The sequence below is a fragment of the Ascaphus truei genome, chromosome 6 (assembly GCF_040206685.1).
Source record: "Ascaphus truei isolate aAscTru1 chromosome 6, aAscTru1.hap1, whole genome shotgun sequence".
In the NCBI taxonomy this organism is placed as follows: Eukaryota; Metazoa; Chordata; class Amphibia; order Anura; family Ascaphidae; genus Ascaphus; species Ascaphus truei.
This window is the reverse complement of record NC_134488.1, coordinates 63,052,446-63,073,027: the sequence shown is the minus strand read 5'-3', so window position 1 is coordinate 63,073,027 and position 20,582 is coordinate 63,052,446. Positions and strand designations below refer to the sequence as shown.

The 20,582-nt window shown below is 42.8% G+C and overlaps 1 protein-coding gene across 1 annotated transcript in view; it reads left to right on the top strand.

Moving 5' to 3' along the window:
• Positions 1 to 20,582, top strand: part of TFAP2E (transcription factor AP-2 epsilon) — a 37,045-nt gene that overhangs the window by 12,808 nt on the left and 3,655 nt on the right. Inside the window, exons 4-5 of the mRNA XM_075604573.1 lie at positions 15,965 to 16,193; positions 18,178 to 18,296. Of these exons, the coding sequence (XP_075460688.1) occupies positions 15,965 to 16,193; positions 18,178 to 18,296 (348 nt within the window). The remainder of the gene's footprint in view (positions 1 to 15,964; positions 16,194 to 18,177; positions 18,297 to 20,582) is intronic.

Below are 20,582 nucleotides of genomic sequence, written 5' to 3'. Positions count from 1 at the left end.
ACATATAATGTATAGCCCTCCGAAAATGAACATGCTGCACTGTATAGCGGTAGTGTGTATCTATATGCACCTGGATTGAAAACTGGTTAAAAGACAGACAACAGAGGGTTGTCATAAATGGAACTTTTTCAGGTTGGGCTAAAGTCGTGAGTGGAGTACCTCAGGGATCGGTACTGGGACCCCTGCTTTTAAACTTGTTTATTAATGACTTTGAGGTTGGGATCGAGAGCAAAGTCTCCATCTTTGCTGATGATACTAAATTGTGTAAGGTAATAGAATCAGAGCATGATGTAATTTCTCTTCAGAAGGACTTGGAGAGACTGGAAACGTGGGCAGGTAAATGGCAGATGAGGTTTAATACAGATAAATGTCAGGTTATGCATTTGGGATGCAAGAAAAAAAGCCAACTTACAAATTAAATGGAGATAAATTGGGGGAATACTTGATGGAGAAGGATTTAGGAGTGCTTGTAGACAGCAGGCTTAGCAATAGTGCCCAATGTCATGCAGTAGCTGCAAAGGCAAACAAGATCTTATCTTGCATCAAACGGGCAATGGATGGAAGGGAAGTAAACATAATTATGCCCCTTTACAAAGCATTAGTAAGACCACACCTTGAATATGGAGTACAATTTTGGGCACCAATCCTAAGAAAAGACATTATGGAACTAGAGAGAGTGCAGAGACGAGCCACCAAATGAATAAAGGGGATGGACATTCTAACTTATGATGAGAGGCTAGCTAAATTAGATTTATTTACATTAGAAAAGAGGCGTCTAAGAGTGGATATGATAACTATATACAAATATATTCGGGGACAAAACAAGGAGCTTTCAAAAGAACTATTCATCCCACGGGCAGTACTTAGGACTCTGGGCCATCCCTTAAGGTTGGAGGAAAGGAAATTTCACCAGCAACAAAGGAAAGGGTTCTTTACAGTAAGGGCAGTTAAAATGTGGAATTCATTACCCATGGAGACTGTGATGGCAGATACAATAGATTTGTTCAAAAAAAGGTTGGACATCTTTTTAGATGGGAAAGGTATACAGGGATATACCACATAAGTATACATGGGAAGGATGTTGATCCAGGGATTAATCCGATTGCCAATTCTTGGGGTCAGGAAGGAATTATTTTTTTCCCCTTAATGGGGTTTTTTGTTTGCGTTCCTCTGGATCAATAAGTAAGTATAGATATAGGATAAAGTATCTGTTGTCTAAATTTAGCATAGGTTGAACTTGATGGACCTATGTCTTTTTTCAACCTCATCTACTATGTAACTATGTAACATATAATGTACAGCCCTCCGAAAATGAACATGCTGCACTGTATAGCGGTAGTGTGTATCTATATGCATTTGCAGCCCTCCAAAATTGCTGCATTATATAGGTGTACTGAGTATACTCTTCCAGCCTTCTCAAACCTCCGCCTGGTGCTTACCATATGTATGTATGTCTTTATTTAAATAGCGCTATTAATGTACATAGCGCTTCACAGCAGTAATACACGTGACAATCATATAAATAATAAATAATATAAATAACACATAAAGGGGAGAAGTGCTTCAGACATAAAAGTAACATTTAGGAAAAGGAGTCCCTGCACGGAAGAGCTTACAATCTAATCTGTTGTTAGGAAGAATGTACAGAGACAGTAGAAGTGTGTTGTGGTAAGTGTGTCTGCAGGGGGCCAAGGTTAATGTATGAGGTGTTAATTATCAGCTATGGAGCTACGCATATGCGTCGTCAAGCAGGTGTGTTTTAAGGTCGGTGTTAAAGGTGGATAGAGAGGGTGCTGATTGGGTATTGAGGGGAAGGGCATTCCAGAGGTGCGGGGCAGTCTGGGAGAAAGGTTTAAGGCGGGAGAGGGCTTTGGATACAAAGGGGGTAGAGAGAAGACATCCTTGAGCAGAATGCAAGTCAGGATGGTGTATAGCGACAAGTTAGGGCTTTTACAGTGCCATTATGATGTACCCGGTACGTCATAGGCACTTTCTCATTATTTAGGGGGTGGTCGGGCTAACAGCCCCAACCAAGCAGCCTGATCGAAAATGGAAGTACAGCCCCCACTCCCTCCGTTTCCGGGATCTGGGTCCTGGTTGCGTCATGTAATCATTCCATGATTCGGAAGTTGCCAACGCTTCGCTGACACTCTGGTGCCGTCGGACACCCCTGAAGGTTAAAATACCCCGTTACTATGTGCCTGAATTAGAGTTCAGCTGTAGTTAGCAAGATAGCCTTGGCGTAAAGATGCACCATCGCTTTTTCTCAAATAAGACCCCGATTTAGAATTAGGCACAACAAAGTCGCAAACAACTGGTCCTTAAATTATTATAATGAGGTCTTAGATTAACGCCATTGGCTATGCATAATTTTTACTTCTTGCGCAATCATCCGTCAGTGTGTAATAATTACGTCTGCATAATATTTGTGCTCATTTGCATCAGCACACGCCCTTTAAAAATTTACTTTGGGCAATGCACATTTTAGGGTTCTAGATCAGCCTAAATAGGCTACTTAGTCTGACAGTCTGATTAATGTTTGGTCATTACATAATAATAAGGGTTATTAAATTAAGAACAGACAATAATCAAACTGGAAAATGATAAGACTGGCGCTATTTACCGTGCGAACACCCATGTTGAGCTCATTTAAATAAATCAGTAATAGACATGCCTCGTCTTCGCCTGTCGAGTTGTTAGGTTAGCTTTCGAAACCTCATAGATTTGTTCATCGAGTGTACTGGTTTCTTTCTTTCATAATGTAGTTTGAGCTACACCTTTGAAGAACGTATATGTTGATCCACTGAACGGTGTCACAGCCTACAAGAGATCCACCGTTCTGCGGGACCAATATGCTAGAACCTTGAATTGTGTTTTCCATAAACCGTCCTACGGAGACTGTAAACTTCTAATCCCTCCCGAGCTGAACTGCCGCAGTGTATTTCATTCCCCTCTGGCAGTGAATGAGTTATTCTCCAAGTCCCTCAGATTGGTGCCTCATTGCACAGGAACATGGAGACCAGCCTCTGGTTAGAAGATATCAGTGCTGTGAAATATCTCTCTAATAAACCCTTCATTGTAACATTATTGAGAGCCCATGGAACCAGACAGATTTATACCTCGGGCTCAGAGCTCCCTGCATTATTTAAAACTTTGGTCTCTGCTCAACTTTGTTTGCAAAGGATGTTTAACTCTTTCTGTGCCAGAGGACTCAGAGTGGCATACAGTGTGGATCAGATGAAGCTTCCCCTAAATGACAAGTGGTAACCGAGTAAGACAATGTAAAGCAGCGAATACATTCATATCTCTCATTATCAGAAAGGAACACGCTGACTTTCCCCAAGCTTGGCATAAAATCCTGCCGCATACGCGTTGTACGTTAAAGTTAGCAGCGTCGGCAAACAAGACAACAGAACCAAAAGTGGAGTCTGCTTATCAGTGTAGAACGCAGAGCATGTGATTATGACGGGATGGTCTCGTGGCTTGAAAACTGGAGCAAAACCAGTAGAAGAAAAAAAATATGTATTAGACAAAGGGATTCTATTCCATTATATTTATACATTTCGCACTGATTTTGCAGCTGGGAGACTTTAGCAAAAATTCAGTTATGCCCTAATTACACACCCCGAACCAATTACACGCCCTAACCAAGTGACATGGGAATTCCACGTTACATACATGTTAAATCTCCTTATTGTTCCTGCATAGCACATACAGTAAGGGCATTGTGCAATATACCACCCATAGCACTCAGACTCTCTCCCAAATTACATTCCATACCTACAGAATGGATTTCACTTGATTTTAATTATTTTAGCCTCAATTAGGACCCAACCCGGCTTTTTTTTAAAGCGACAATCCCCATCAAAATTATATATATATATATATATTCTTTTATCTCTTACCTTACCTAAGCCGGGGGGGGGGTGAGGGGGGGATGTCCCCAACACAAGATCCATCCCCCTGTTCCCCCACAATATTTTTGCTGGTTTTGACACATTGGCGATGTTGTCCCCTTCCAATGTCTGGGCAAGTATTCTTGCATGGTGGACAAACCTGCTCGTTGTTTGTGAACAAGAGGGTCCCTGGAGGTCAGGTAACCACAAATCAGAACCTCCTTGTTCCGAAAAGTTTTCAAAAATATATTTATTAATTAGCAAGCAGGCAGGACGACTACTTCAAAAGTGGTGTCTAGGCATAACTGGGTGATTGTCATCATTGTAGTACAGTCTTGGTCCTTGAGACATGTACATTTGTGTACTGACTTGAAGAAGAAACCTATGAGGGGTGGAAAGCTCTGTACACTATCACACTATCACACTATCATTTCAACTATGAGGAACTCTGTTGGTCCACCTAAAAGGCATCACAACCTACAACCAGTCTGTAAGTATTAAATCATTATTAAAGCCTTATTATTATCAACAATATTTCTCCAAAAACAACAACATATTCGGCAGCACCATATAATGGGGGTGAGAGACAATCATATAACATGCTAACATCAAGTTTACACATCACTGATACTATAATGGGGGTGTGAGTGGGCTTCTGAAGGGGTAAGTGGCCTTCTGTTCCTAGGATAATCTACCAAAAATGTTCATTGGAGCACAGAGCTGGTAAGCTCGGCTGAAGACCAGTGCCACTACTTTTTTTTAGATGTTCTCTCTCACCAGCACATTTTATCAATGAAAACACCCTATGATTTCCAATGAGAGGAGATACTGTACACTGCAGTAAAACTTTAAGCATGAATTGTACCCTCCCTCCTGCCACAGACATGTGTTGTCTTGTTATCCTATGGATAGAAGCCCAAGGTGAATAGCTCACAGCCCCTATAATTGGCAGGAGTAATTAAGTCACAGGCTTGTTCATTGACTTATTGTTCTTGCATCATGTTTCACTCACCTGTCTGCTGACTGTAGTTTTTTTTTCATTTGTTCTGTGTGAGATGGTCTGTGGCAACCTGCAGATCATTCCTCCCTGTGCAGTGCATTGAATGGCACATGCTTGTATGTATGTATGTCTTTCTTTATTTATATAGCGCCATTAATGTACATAGAGCTTCACAGTAGTAATACACGTGACAAATATATAAATAACAAATAATACAAATAACAGAGCATGGGAATAAGTGCTTCAGACATAAAAGTAATATTTCGGAAGAGGAGTCCCTGCTCTGAAGAGCGTACAATCTAATTGGTGGGGAGAACGTACAGAGACAGTAGGAGGGAGTTCTGGTAAGTGTCTGCAGGGGGCCAAGCTTTATGTATCAGATGTATAGTATTAGCCACGGTGCTACTCATATGCTTCTTTAAGCAAGTGTGTCTTAGGCTGCGGTCCCAGTCACTGCCACAGCGCACGCCGAGCGTGTAAGCAGCACCCCTCAATGGGGAAGGGCCCAGTACCTACCTTGACGCTGAAGGTGCAGCCGCGCCGTACTGCAAGGTTTTTTAAACTCAATTAAATTGAGTTTAAACCTTGCGACGGAGGCGTGGCCACGCCCCCACCGGCAGTTCACCCAATGAGGGCGAACTAGCGGCGTGACGTGATGGCCACGCCCCCGCAAATCCCCGACCACGCCCCCTCCCATCGCAAGCTCCCTCTCTCCTGGAGACCGCAGATCGCGGTTAGCGCTGTGCACGCGCTGCCCCCCCCCCCCCCCCCCCGCCGGGCGCGCGTGTCACAGTCATGACTGGGACCGCAGCCTTAGGCTGCGTCCCCACTACCGCTGAGCTCGCTGAATGGGCGGCACTTGGCGAGATAACTTGCGTATATATATATGCAAGTCTCCGTGCGCGCGTATGCACGGGCACACACGCTCACCGGCGCTCGGCGCTTATATAAACAAATTTTTTTAAACTTCCTAGCGCGCTCAACTTCCTCTGCAGCGTGGAGAGCTCTCTAAGCATGAGTGCGTTCAGCGCCAGCGGGGACAAAGCCAAGGTGGGTCTTAAAGGTGGATAGAGTGGATGCTAGTCGAGTATTGAGGGGAAGGGCATTCCAGAGGTGCGGGGCAGTCAGTGAAAAGGGTTTAAGGTGGGAGAGGGCTTTAGATACAAAGGGGGTAGAGAGAAGACATCCTTGAGCAGAACGCAAGAGTCTGGATGGTGCATAACGAGAAATTAGGGCTGAGATGTAAGGAGGGGCAGAAGAGTGTAAAGCTTTAAAAGTGAGGAGGAGAATTGAGTGTGTGATAAAAGATTTTATAGGAAGCCAGGAGAGTGATTTCAGCAGGGGAGACACTAAGACAGATTTAGGAAAGAGTAGAGTGATTCTGGCAGCAGTGTTTAATATTTTAAATTTAAGTTTAATATTTACAAAAAGCAACAGCACCAGATATATCAAGGACAAACAGATCTCTTGTAGAACAAGGGGCTTGTGTAGTATTTGAGAAAAAATGTGTGCGTCAAAATTTCAGTACTAAAAACTACTACAAACGTGCAAAAAATGTGCATCGTACATATATACACTTCCTACGCGTAATTTGTTGCTGGGAATGAATTTTGACGCATCGCATCATGTTGAATACCTGACTGATAGAATTTAAATTAAAACAGAGTGATGTGTATTTATTTATTTAAAATTAATACAGTATTAGTAAATATAAATGATTAGTGTCATTTTATTACATAGTTGCGAGTTTATATGGCATTGGCTGTTTGCTCCAGGTTATCAGGGAGAGGCTCAGATTGGCCTGGGTGTACAGTATATCTAATGTATGGTGACCTCCTGCCTGCAATATTATCAAGACCAGGGTGAGAAAGTCCTACGTTTATATTTAGTGCAGAGTGACCTCCTGACTGCAATATTATCAAGAACAGGCTGATGACTGATTGGATTTAATGTTTTTTTTTTTTAATTAGATTAATATTGTGCCGTTTTTTCTGACCTATAATTACACCACCTGTACACCACACAAACACTGCTACATGACAACCAGTACTCCAGGTTAGAAGCATCAGGCTCACCTCATGTGGTGCCCAAGTGAGTGCGGTCTCCCTGTATGGGGAAGTCTATAGGGATGGCAGATATGAAGCAAGGATGGGCACTGAACAATTAGGGTCCCTGGCTGGAAAGGGGGATTTGTCGGGAAGAAGGGGAGTTGAGTTTGATGCTGTTGCTTGTAAACAGAAGCTCTGCTTGAATAAACTCTCACCTTGTCGCTCCTATGGGACTGTCACATGGCCTCTATGGGATTCCTTCTGTAATTATAGACCTGCGTGGAAACTACCCAAACTCCCTGTGCTCAAATTGATACTCGGTATGGATGCAATCTGTTGTTCAATGGCAGTAACCCTTTCCCTGACTGGAGGGACCATCAATCCAAGGCTGCGAGTTCCATACATGTGTGATGTTTCATTATCAATCAACAGGAGATCCTATGTTTGCCATGAAATTGACCCACAAAAAGTAATTTTGTTTTTTAGTGTCAATGTATAGAGTTGGAGTTTTTCCTCCATCTGTGTCAGTTTGTAAGAGGTTAGGAGAAATGTATTAGGAGTTATATAAAGCACAGATCATTAAAATGGGATGTATCCAACTCTTTATTATTATTTTGTGTTAAAAGCCTCCGCCAGGTCTTAAGTGGCATAAATCAGATCTATGTCAAACAAATAAATGAAGAAAGCAGGTTGTTATTATTATCTGGGCAGATCATTTCTTAACCCTTGAACAATCTCTGTGCGTCAATCTAGCCAACAACTGTGTTTAGGCTGAGTTCAGGGTGGCTGCTACGGAGGCTTGCGTCCGTGCGCGCCTCCCCCGCGTGCTCCTGCATCCTGGCAATCTGTGCCCAGGCTGCAGGAGCTGGGTAGCTGCGTTGGGGGGCGTGGCGAACGTGTCACAGAGCTCGTTCACTGAACCAGCTCATGTGACACGACTGCTGCCCCAAATATAATTTCGGGTTGTAGTGGCAAAGTGTAGCAGCGTCAACGCTGCACTTTACCGCCGGTGGAGTTTTCAGTTTGAACACTCCCACCGAACAACCCGAACTTGCGATGGACGTGCGCACGCACGTCAAGAAGCAGCCACCCTAAACTCGGCTTTATGCTTGACGCAGCAGTCAGCAGCAAATGGTGCAGTGCGGCAACGCAATGCCGGAGTGTGCCGTGATACACAGACAATGTGTGGCAATGCAACAGCAGTACTTCCTCGCTATGAAATGAATAGCGCTTATTCAATTGAATTGGCTGAAAATGACTGTACTGTTGTGGAAGATATTTTATGGAGTAGAATGGCTTAGTAAATGTGGCCCATAGCGAGGACTTCAGATTCAGTAGGCAGAGCATTTGGCGATCTATGTATAGAGGCAAATTGGGGGCATTTGTATCCTGTATCAATTTATCAAATGACTTTGCTTCAGTTTTTTCCCTATCTGCACCAGCTTGTGCAATGGGAAGAATCCCACCAAACTTACAGCGCGCACGTTATCAGATGTGTTCATTCTGCATCTCTGTGCTCCATTCCTTTGAGCCGAAATAAGTCACCAGATCTGCAGTGGAAAGTGTAACATTCTGCGCCAGGCGTTATAAGCCGGTTCTAAGACACTGACAATGGGACAGTGTGCCAAAGCTCACTTCTTACTGCAATGATACATATAGACCACTGGTAGCAGACAACTCACTAGAAGCATCCCAAAGACTATTTCCCCAGCGGAATAAATGGATATAAATAAGAGAGAGGAGAACGAGAGAGAATGAGAGAGAACGAACGCAAACGCACTCCAAGTCAAAAAATCCGTAAGGCAAGGTGCTAGATGTGCCTTTTGATGTGTGAGTGCTGGTCTCTGAAGTGGGAGACTCCACTTCTAGACATTGTGTGGTCTCCATATCTTGAATGGGGGGGGGGGGGGTCCTTAAATTGCAGGTCTGGGTTTTTTCTAGCAGTAGTAAAGATTTGGATTTCAGTCATAGACCGTCACCTGTTTTATAGCGCACATGCTATTAGCCCATTGACTGCAGGGCTCTTGGGCAGCAGAGGGTTGAAGCCGGGATGAGTGGTTTGGAATAGGGAGGTTAGCAATGTATTATTTGTGACTCTCACTTTCTTAACAATCTGGGTGAGTCAAAGAATAACAGTATGCTCACAGGAAACACAGACAGGTCTGTTATTGTACAATTGTGAGATATTACTTCCATACACACCTCTCATCCCCCCTATTACACAGAAAACAGGGGCACATAACTCTCAGCCCCTCCTAATACACAAAAATCAGGGACACATAACTCTCACCCCCATCAGGTAACATACCTCCCATCTGCTCCTAATACACAGACAACATGGACAGATACATCTAACCCACTCCCAATACACAGACATCAGGGACACCCGCCTCTCCCCCATCCTAATACACAGACATCAGGGGGGGACACCTCTCACCCCCTCCTAATACACAGACATCAGGGACACATAACTGTCACCCACTCCTCTTACAGACACACATGAGCTATAGAGACTTGAGAAGACTCCTATTTTTGAGTGTAACACTTATTGTTTAACATGTATTAGCAGAACTCTCATAAAATGGCTACTTAAAAGCTAATTGCTCCCAATTTACGGATCACAGGCCCTGGATCAGCAGGGAGGGAGGGGAGGGGGGGGGGGGGGTGCTGTGCTATCTCTGCTCTTCCCTTGGGTGTCGCACACAAATGAGTCACCTCGATGAACACACAAATTAACTCAGTCCTTTCACACCACCTCTTTATACGAGCTTTGGCCTTTTAAGAGGAGGGTGAAAAAAAGGACGAGATGCCATCATCATGTCACATGTTCATTTCATGGATTATTTAAACACCTTCATGAGCAGAGGGGCCTTCAACCTTTGGCCACGGCTGGGGTAAAGCAACAAAAAAACTAGTTTTCTATGCATATTTATTGTCTGTGACAATCTGGAAATTCTGTATATACATATACTGTACATTATGTATGTGTGTGCATACATACATATATAGCGTGTATACCAATACACCCTTGAGTGACTAGTTCAACTTTATTTTGACACAACTTCTCCTTTTAGGTAGCGAGTCCTTTGTCAAATCTCCATTTAGAAAATAGGTATAAAACACACTGTGGTAGTCTGAAGTTCCCTCTACAGGAGAAGGTGGTTGGGAGTCTCTGTGACTGACACAAACAAGAGAAGTCCATACAGTATATATGTGTATATAAATATATATATATAGAGAGAGAGAGAGAGAGAGAGAGAGAGAGAGAGAGAGAGAGAGAGAGAGAGAGAACGAAAGAGAGAATGAGAGAACGAAAGAGAGAATGAGAGAACGAGAGAGAGAATGAGAGAACGAAAGAGAGAATGAGAGAACACAAGAGAGAAAGAGAGAATGAAAGAGAGAACGCAAATGCACTCCAAGTCAAAAAATCCGTAAGGCTAGGTGCTAGTCCCATAAAACATGGAGAGTATACTTTACCATTGTGCAGAACATCAAATAAAGAGGCAGCACTCACAGGTAGGTATCCAAAAAAGTGTATTACAACAGACACATACAATCACATATGTGACTGCTGTAATATACTTTTTTGGATACTTACCTGTGAGTGCTGCCTCTTTATTTGCTGTTCTGCAGAATGGTAAAGTATAATATATATATATATATTTCCCACTAAAGAACTGGTGCACTGACAATTCTTCCTCCATTATGCGCTGGGAATGTTATTTCTGTTTTTTTGTTAGTTTTAATAGCACTTAATCGCAGGTAACATACATGCTTTATTCATTTAACCCTTCCAGCACTTTCACATATCGCCCAGGTTCCCTTCTACCTGCTCTTGGAAACTGTTTAGTCCACAGGACAGTGAGAAATATGATGTATTTCATGTAGGTACCTGCTAAAATAGAGCTTACCTTGACGAGGTTAGCGGGCTTAAATCATTTTTTGATCATAAGATGCAACCAGAAAAGACTCCTTTGTTAAAAGACAAGATCAAAAATGTTACATTTCACTAATAAATTGCAAGCCAATTTGGAAAGAAATGCAGGGTCTTTGTATGTATATACACATACACATACACAGACACAGACACACACACAGACACATACACAGACACAGACACAGACACACACACAGACACACACAGACACAGACACAGACACAGACACATACACAGACACAGACACACACACAGACACAGACACAGACACAGACACACACACAGACACAGACACAGACACAGACACAGACACAGACACACACACACACATTTTAAGTTATGATGGGTGAAAAAGACAACAAGAAACCTCCACCGTATAAACATATATATATATATATACACACACACACACAGCTTTTTTTCTGGGGTACGCAGGGATACGCTGTATCGCCACCTTTTTCATATAGCTACTGTGTAAGCCACCGGTGCGCAAACTGGGGTGCGCAAGATTTGGGGGGGGGGGGGGGGGCAGCAGCAGAGGCGGACGGTGGGAGATGACGGGGGCCCTCCAGAGCGGAGCAGGGCGGCAGAGGAGTTGGACAGCGGCCGGGGAGGAGTGCGCTCCAGTGGTCCAACCTGAAGTGAAGACTTCACTGACTTCCGGTGTCTGCCGCTGCTCCAGCGCAGCTCCTACCCGGCCATCCTTCTCTGCTATCATCCAACTCCTCTGCCGCCCTGCTCCGCTCTGGTGGGCCGCCGTCATCTTCTCCCACCGTCCGCCTCTGCCAGGAGGGTGGGTGAGAGAGGAGGAGGAGGTTGGGTGGGTGAGAGAGAAGGGGGGTGGGTGGGGGAGAGAGAGAGAGGAGAAGGGTAGGAAAAACATTGAAACAGAGAGTAAAACATTGCAGTCAGTATTATCTTATACTACTACACTCAGTTATTTTAAAACCCCATATACAATTTGTCATGTTTTGCGGTTTTAAAAAGGTTGAAATATGCAAGAATTGTTACGTATTTGTATGCACATTTATATTGTATACAGATTTAATAACGTGTTTTTATTTTCATGTGATTTGGATTACATCAGGTAGGGGTAGCCCGACTAATATCACGGATCAAAAGGGGGGCTCAACTTAAAAAGTTTGCTCACCCCTGGTGTAAGCTATTAACACAGTAGTCGTCTGCGCATGCGTGAGCTCACGTACATGCGCAGACGGCTACTGTGTTAATATCTTCTCACAAAAAGATTGCTGTAAGACCACAGTATCCCCAGCTTTGTTGCAGAAAAAAGCACGGTATGTACAGTATATATATAATGCTTGCAACATCATTTGGTGCCTGTCATAGTGCACTATGTATAATAGCCTATATTTACTAATAAGACACAGTGACCTTCTTGTGCTGGAAGTCACCTTACAGCCCATTGCCGACTTAACTGTAAGGTGTTTTCTATCGGTATAGGGTACCATATGCAGAAGACTGCACAGTAGATATGGACCAATATACAGTTTCCTTGCCACTCTTCCTGTCGCCTTCCCCTATGCTCCGCCTCCCTCTGTCCTTCTCTCTGCTTGTCACAGTGCCTGCCCATTTCATATTACTGTCCCCTACCTCCCTGTCTCTCTTCTTCTCTCACTCTTCTTTATGCTGCGTCTCACAGCGACTGTGCCTTCTAACTACCTCCGCCCCCTCTCCCTTTCTTGCTTCATACAACCTAAAATACTTGGCCTTCCCCAAAGAGCTTACATTCAGAAAGTAGCGTGACACTTGTTGGCTTCGTGCAGCAGTGAAATAGTTACCTGGCCATAACCCACAGTATTATTCTGGGTATTTGTCTTCTCACGGGGACTGGGTGAGTGGAGCTGCCCAGAGGCATGTGACATAATTCTGGCACAGTCTGTGGGATAATCAGGATCTGTGGATTTCTCTATTAAGTCAGCAGACAAAGAATCATTTAAACAAACAATATGGTACCCACACAAACTCATCCACAACAGCCTGCATGGTGGTTTCAGATGCATTAATATGTTCATACTCTTTGTTATTGCTTAAAATAAGGGAGGGTGGGGAGGCTTCAGTCGTCATAATTTTGGCAAGAGAGTGATTAATCTCTTCCCTGCCAGAGGGGCATTCGCAATGCGTTCTCGGACCCCCTGGCAGAGAAGAGGTACAACTTTGCATTACAATTACTTATTTGCACTGTCACGGGAGACCAGGCCATTTACACCTTTTTACCAGGATCATGCATTGAGCAAAACAAGTTAATGAAATAAATTGTAAATTTATTCACAGGAAAAGGCAAACACACGTTACACAAACTACAGCAAAAATACACACTTACTTGGGAATTGGGGTAACAACCTAGACTCTCTAGATGCAGGGAATCCTATCCCTGATAACGGTTGCAAAAACAGGACAGAAAATATTCCAGGCAGCTTTCGCTGAAGCAGCTCTTTTCTTGCTGGAGACTTGCAACAGGAAACTTAGAATCTTAGAGTATTGGAGAACTATGAGAGACCTTGGATAACACTGGAGAACACTATCTAATGGTGCAAGGGGTTATAATACCTCTGACTTTCATTCAAAAAATACTATAGCCCAATCCAAAGCGTGAAAAATTTCTTCGCCACCAATCAGAGACAAGCTGGTATACACAACATGGTTACCAGGAAATCTGAATGAACCAACGGGCAAGGGCAATTTGGCACCTCTGGCCTTGGTTGCCTCAATTCCACCCGCGGTGACAGGCTCCTGCCATTCTGGTGGGATCAATGGAAATGCAAAGGGCGTCCATTGATCTCAGGATGTGGATACTTGAATCCTTCCCTCCTGTCCAAATAGTCTTGATTCCTTGGTCATCCTCTGAGGCTTTCATCTCCAGATTTCCTGCCAGACCTCCTGGCACCACTTGGTAGCCCAGTGGCCTGTCAGAGCATTGGTTCTGAAAGTCTCAGCTCATTTCTGTGCACAAACAGATATGATTTAAAACACACTGTTCCATGAAACATACACTTTAAAAATATCCTAAGTCTTTTGGTTATGGGAAATAGAATAAGAAGCTGCACGTTATTTCTTACTATATATTTTAAAACCAGAGACATAACATAAAACACAGACAAAGCTCAGTGCACATCCAGAAAAACTTATATACGGTACAGTGCCTAAATATACATGTATAAATAACTAATAAATAAAATGGTCTTTTAGTTTAAAATTTTGGCCAAATTGTTGTAAGCCCTTGAGCCAAACTTCACGGCAGACCACGTTTCAAGGGTCCCTACACTAATATAAATTCTTAATAACCTGTGCATTGCCAGGAAGAATGATTTATAATAAATCTGTCAATATAAGTTGCAAAAGTTCTAAGTCTGATTGAAGCTTTTATTAACCTGTACATTACCAGGAAAAGCACTCTGTAATAGATTTGTCACAATCACACTGCATGCAGGCAAGTTCCCCTGATAGTTGGAGATGCCATGGAATGAGTTTTTAACCATTTAAATGTGGGAGGGAGTGAGCTTCAATTGGTTAGAAGGTTGCCACCCTCCAAAACAGCCAAGACTAGCTGCACAAGAATTATAAAACATACAGAACACCTACAAGCTCAAATTGAACCCCCAAAATACCCACAACATATATATAAGCATATAAGTTTCACAGAGGAGTGCTACTGAGCATGGCAATATAATTTAAAACCAGAGACATAACATAAAACACAGACAAAGCTCAGTGCACATCCAGAAAAACTTATATACGGTACAGTGCCTACGTTTAAATGGTTAAAAGCTCACTCCATGGCATCTCCAACTATCAGGGGAACTTGCCTGCATGCAGTGTGATTGTGACAAATCTATTACAGAGTGCTTTTCCTGGTAATGTACAGGTTAATAAAAGCTTCAATCAGACTTAGAACTTTTGCAACTTATATTGACAGATTTATTATAAATCATTCTTCCTGGCAATGCACAGGTTATTAAGAATTTATATTAGTGTAGGGACCCTTGAAACGTGGTCTGCCGTGAAGTTTGGCTCAAGGGCTTACAACAATTTGGCCAAAATTTTAAACTAAAAGACCATTTTATTTATTAGTTATTTATACATGTATATTTAGGCACTGTACCGTATATAAGTTTTTCTGGATGTGCACTGAGCTTTGTCTGTGTTTTATGTTATGTCTCTGGTTTTAAATTATATTGCCATGCTCAGTAGCACTCCTCTGTGAAACTTATATGCTTATATATATGTTGTGGGTATTTTGGGGGTTCAATTTGAGCTTGTAGGTGTTCTGTATGTTTTGCGTTATTTCTTACTAGCCATATTCGCCACACTCTATACAATAAACTTAGGATTGGACTTTTAAAAGTCCCCTCACAACCTTGTAGATGATTGGAGTACCTCCAGAACCCCGAACACGGTTCTGGGTGACCTGGGCATTTACTGGGTATCCCCATTAACCCAGGGACCCCTTGACTGTTTCAAGGACACCTCACATCCCATTTACCTTTCTGGGTTGTGCTGAAACAGGGACCCCTAGTAGTGAGTCGCGCAAACGTTTTCAAGGGGAGATATTACCGAGACAATGTGTCTTCATGCATCCTGGCATCCGACCTGATTCCTGGGTACATTTTTAGGGGAACCAGCAACTCTGGGCCCTGACTAGATAGACACAATCTGACAACCCTTTCTCCGCAAAACCCCCCTCCCCCCTGAAACTCATACCACAGCAATCCCTGCTTGCTGGAATCCCTGGAAAGGTAAAAAGGCAAAAATTCTTTATTGTCACATAATTACAGGTAATGCATTTACAACAGTTGGGTCCAAGAGCTAACACTCCTGAACCCCAAAACCTGAATCAGAGGTAACCAAACGGGCTTAACCTTTATTAGTGAGCCTGGTTACCTCTTCACCGTCACATGCACTTCTTAGGTGGTACCAATAAAAGTGGCAGTGAATAAATGTCCAACCTGCTCTGAAAAGTGACTTTTAGCTGATGATACAAAGGCCAAATTATGTTATTGATACGTATGATGCTAATAATAAATATCTATTCCGTCTCTCTCTCTCATCCACAAAATCTCCGCAGTTCCCATTCCATCCAAGCACAATGGCAGCATGATGTCCTCCCTGTCTATGCATAAGGACAGCCTCATCGGAGGGGTGACCAACCCAAACGAGGTTTTCTGTTCTGTCCCTGGGCGCCTCTCCCTCCTCAGTTCCACATCCAAGTACAAGGTGACAGTGGGAGAGGTTCAGAGGCGCCTTTCCCCCCCGGAGTGTCTCAACGCGTCTCTGCTTGGAGGGGTTCTACGGAGGTCAGTATATAAGCAACACACCATTCTTCTTTCTCTTTGAAGGCTCAAGGGTTATTCATTAAACTGCGATAGTGACCTCTCAGTCCCTCATAAGACCAAAGTGAACTAATAGCAGTGGCATGTTCTTTAGGATAAATGTAGTTAGTACACATATTTAATTTATAAACAAAGGAAAACAAATAATTAAAAATGTACGTCATGCCAAAAGATCGCAAACACAACTTCCTTTTGGTTACCATGGAAACACTAAAGAGTCTCAAAATAAATATACAAATATTTGTATGTCTCTGTTTTGAGATAATATTTTGTTGGCAGCTTAATTGACTCAACTTATTACTTGGCATTCGAATTTAGCTTCAGCAAAACCATTGGTATCAATAGAAACTGATGAGGTTCAACCTATCCCACTAGAAGATTTATTGTGGCTGCCCTCTTCAATGACTACTCGGTCATATATCTTCTGTCCCGGTGATTCAACACTAATTAAAAATGTGGGCTTGCACAGGCCTTCAAATACAACCTATCATCTCAAGGTTCTAAAATAGTTCTCCTTTTTGGGAATCCGAGGTTTGAACTGGGTCTTTCTGTGAAACTCTTTAAGGAATGGATGCAGTATTTTTAAAGTGGTTTATATGTGAGGGGAGGGGGGGGGGGGTGCATTTAGGAGCCTTAGACTTCAGAGCAAATATAATCTGCCCATATGGGAATTTTGTAGATTCATGCAGCATGGAAATTTTGTACAGGCAGTGAAGCCAAGACAAACTTTCTGTCATTAACCATCTTTGAGAGGCTATGGCCCTTATAGTAACGATCTGAATAGAATGCCCCATTGAAATCAAAATACAGAATAAGGCCTAATGTTTCAAGCCTTTTACTTCCACAATGCTTTTGTCCATGATCAATAGCTGGTGTTCCAGGATCAGAACCCCAAACATAAATACACGTTTGAATGGGAGTTGGATTTTCCTATGAATTTGGATGATGAAGTGTGGTATAACTTTGCAATCTTCCATATGCACCCCGCTTAAAGAAAACATACAGTATAAAATCCTGTTTAGGTAGTACTTGACCCCTGAAAGATTGAGTAACATTTACCCAATGGCTTGTTTGCTCTGTTGGAGGGAGTGTGACCAGATGTGCTCAATGGCGCATATTTGGTGGTTGTGCCGCAAGCTTGTCATTGTGGAAGAAAGTCAATACACTAGTAAATTATCTGACCATTGTGCAAATTCCCTGGGACCCACGGGTGTTTCTTGTAAAACTATTGAAGAAATTAAAAAATAAGAATATATTACATTTAATTAAACACATTAGTGGCAGCAATGTGCCTGGTAGCTTTGAACTCAATGAAATCCAGCCCCACTCTATACCATAACTTTGAGCTAAAATTGGCCTTTTTTTTTGGAGATACTGAGTTTCTGAAGACTTTCTGGTACATTAGGTTTCTAAATATGATAACATTCTGGCCCCTTGGAAGATTTACCTTAACTCTATCACATAATTCATGCTTGGGTGTGAACTTGAGATATATTTACATTGGTTATATTTAATCTTTGTGACCACTGGCATTCATTGAATTTTGTGTACCTCTAATGTGGGGTAAATATATGTGTGGTTAGCCTATATGTCTCAATAGAAAATGACCCTCAAGTTTGCTTACATAGCATAACTTGCGACAAAGAGTGCTGTGACTTATTAGCTGGTTGTTGGGTTGGTGGACATGAAGATTTGGATACTTCAAAGTGAAACATATTTGGGATGGAGGATGGGGGCAAGAGTTTTGGGTGAGCCTTTATATTAGTCTTTATTCTTGCTTTTAATTGTTTTATTTGTTTCGCCCATTTTATGTTTCTGTCAGTCACGTACATGCCATTGGTTCACTTTGGTCATAGTCAGGACTGACCCTTTATAATAAAGGCTATTTATCAACATTTACCTACTGCACACACTCAGAAACAAACTGTGCACCTCTTGTTCCCTCCAGGGCAAAGTCAAAGAACGGTGGTCGCTGCCTCCGAGAACGGCTGGAAAAGATAGGGCTGAACTTGCCAGCGGGGAGACGCAAGGCGGCCAACGTGACTCTACTGACATCACTGGTGGAAGGTGAGAGACACTCAGGCTGCTGCTGTCGGAAAGTAACTGTGGGGCATATTTATCAGGACAAAATGGATGCAGTTGTGGGGGCAAACAAAATTTGCACCGTATGTATCACTGAAATGTACAAATGTTTGTATAGGTTTCTGCAAACCTATTTACAGTTAGTCCTCATTTTATCCGCCTTGGTAGGATGGATACAAATAAACATAAGTTTGCATCGATGTTTACGAGTTTCAGACAGAAGAGCTATCTAAATTGATACGATTTAAGAAATCCTGAGCCAGGTGGCAGTGCTATATACTGTGTATTGTCATGATAGAGAGGGGCTGGGGGCAGCAGAGGAAACATTACCAGTGTAATAGCAATCCATTGCTTTCAGCTGGGATTATTATGTGGCGCTGGGTGACTGATCAGCTCATCAATATCTAGGCTCAGTGCAGGCTGATGGATACTCTCTGAGTTTGGCCCTGGGGCTTGTGCAATCTCTGCTCCCTGTGTGAATCTGTCTCCTCCCTCCCCTTACACCACACTGTCTGCATTGTGAAGTTGATCTAAGGCAGTAAAGTGGTGTAGGGTGAATCTTGTTGTATAGCTGTGAGATTGTCATGCTGAGGATTGCAGTGTGCTGCAGACCTCTAAGCAAAGCTAGACACTGCAGGGTTAATATATAAGCCCTGTTCACAGTGTCCTATCCAGGGCAGGATATGAATGATGTTTGTTTTTTGTTTTTTTTAACGTCTCGACAACAGCAGTTTTCTTGGTACAAACAGAAAATGTGTTTTCTCTCTGTTGGCATTTATGCAAATGATGGTGCCTTGGGCTAATGTACAGAACTGGTTTTAATCATGTGTTGCTATTGGTTTTGGAGAAGGAAATAGAGATTAAATGGAGTAAAACACATATAATAATACAGACCTGCAGAATTCACAAGGGCCTGTGACCTCGAAATCTTTGCCTCACTGTAGGATGACACAGTGACAGAAAGGACCCAAAGCTATAATATGTTATTTTCTTTATAACGCACGGACAGTATATGCAGCTCTGTATGCAGAATGTTGCAGGCAGTCCCAGTTCTAGATGTAACCCCTTGTGTATGACAAGAAACACATGCATATTGCTCCCTCTCCTATGGACATGTAACTATGATGAGCCAGTAAGGAGGATGGTGAAGGAGGGAGTGAGAGGAGTTGTTAAAAGAGGGCAGCCATGACAGAGGCAGATTTGCACAGACCTGAACGATTCAGGCTCACTTCCGAATGACCTGTGGCACGGGACTTGCATGCGTCCTGTGTGGGGGAGATTGCAGTTACTAAGAGGTTAGAGAGCAGCTTAAAAAGCTGGATAGCCCAGCAGCTGAGATCGGGAACCGTACGGAGGAGAAACAGCCGACGGAAGGGATCCCCCGATGGTCATAGGAAACAGTGGTACCAAAATAAACCTTTGCGCAGTACAGGCCTGTTACACCCAGTGACAAACATGAGCTCCAACGGTGTACCGGTACCTCAAATATAGGCCTGCCTACCCAGGATTGGGAGGCCTCTTGGTTTGACACCAACACACACACAGCGTTTATGTGAACTGTAATGAAAATGTATTGTGATTAGTATGTGGTGATCCTGTTTCTAAGGATCACGAGGTTCCTGTTAACGTTTAATATATATCTATATAAATCAGTTATATAACAAAGTGTTGTTGCAGTTGTGTTCCGTTGCTGACTCCTTGCACACGTGGTACTTATTACAGGCATAAGGACTCAGGCCCCCACCTCAGCACCAGGTGCATAGTCTGAGGTACATAAATAAAGAGGGTTACATAAAGATCTTATAATCTAATTTTGGTGCTTGAGGCTCGGATTCAGACTGGGATAACTTACTTCACAGGCAGTATGCCTTCAACTAACTGAATCTGTCCCACGAAACCAGGGGTCAGTGTTAAATAAGAGTGATCGAGCCTGTACCTTTCTGGGTGACAGTGGCACAGAGTACTCTGCTAAATAACGTACATACAGAACCCTTCTAATACCTTGTTGATATATCTCTTATGTTGCACAATGACTTAACATAACTACATCTATTCAATATGCTGTGAAAACCTCTTCCCACACACTGAAGATCAGCCTCATTCAACTGAATGGGACTAAAATATTTTCCAACAGACAGCTTCACTGCGTATTGAACAGGGGCCTACATAAATTGTAGACATTTCAGGGTCACACGGGCAAGCTAACTCTAGTGTAATAATGATACAGGTATTGCACTCATAACAAAGTTCCTAGCTGACCAGCAAATGGGG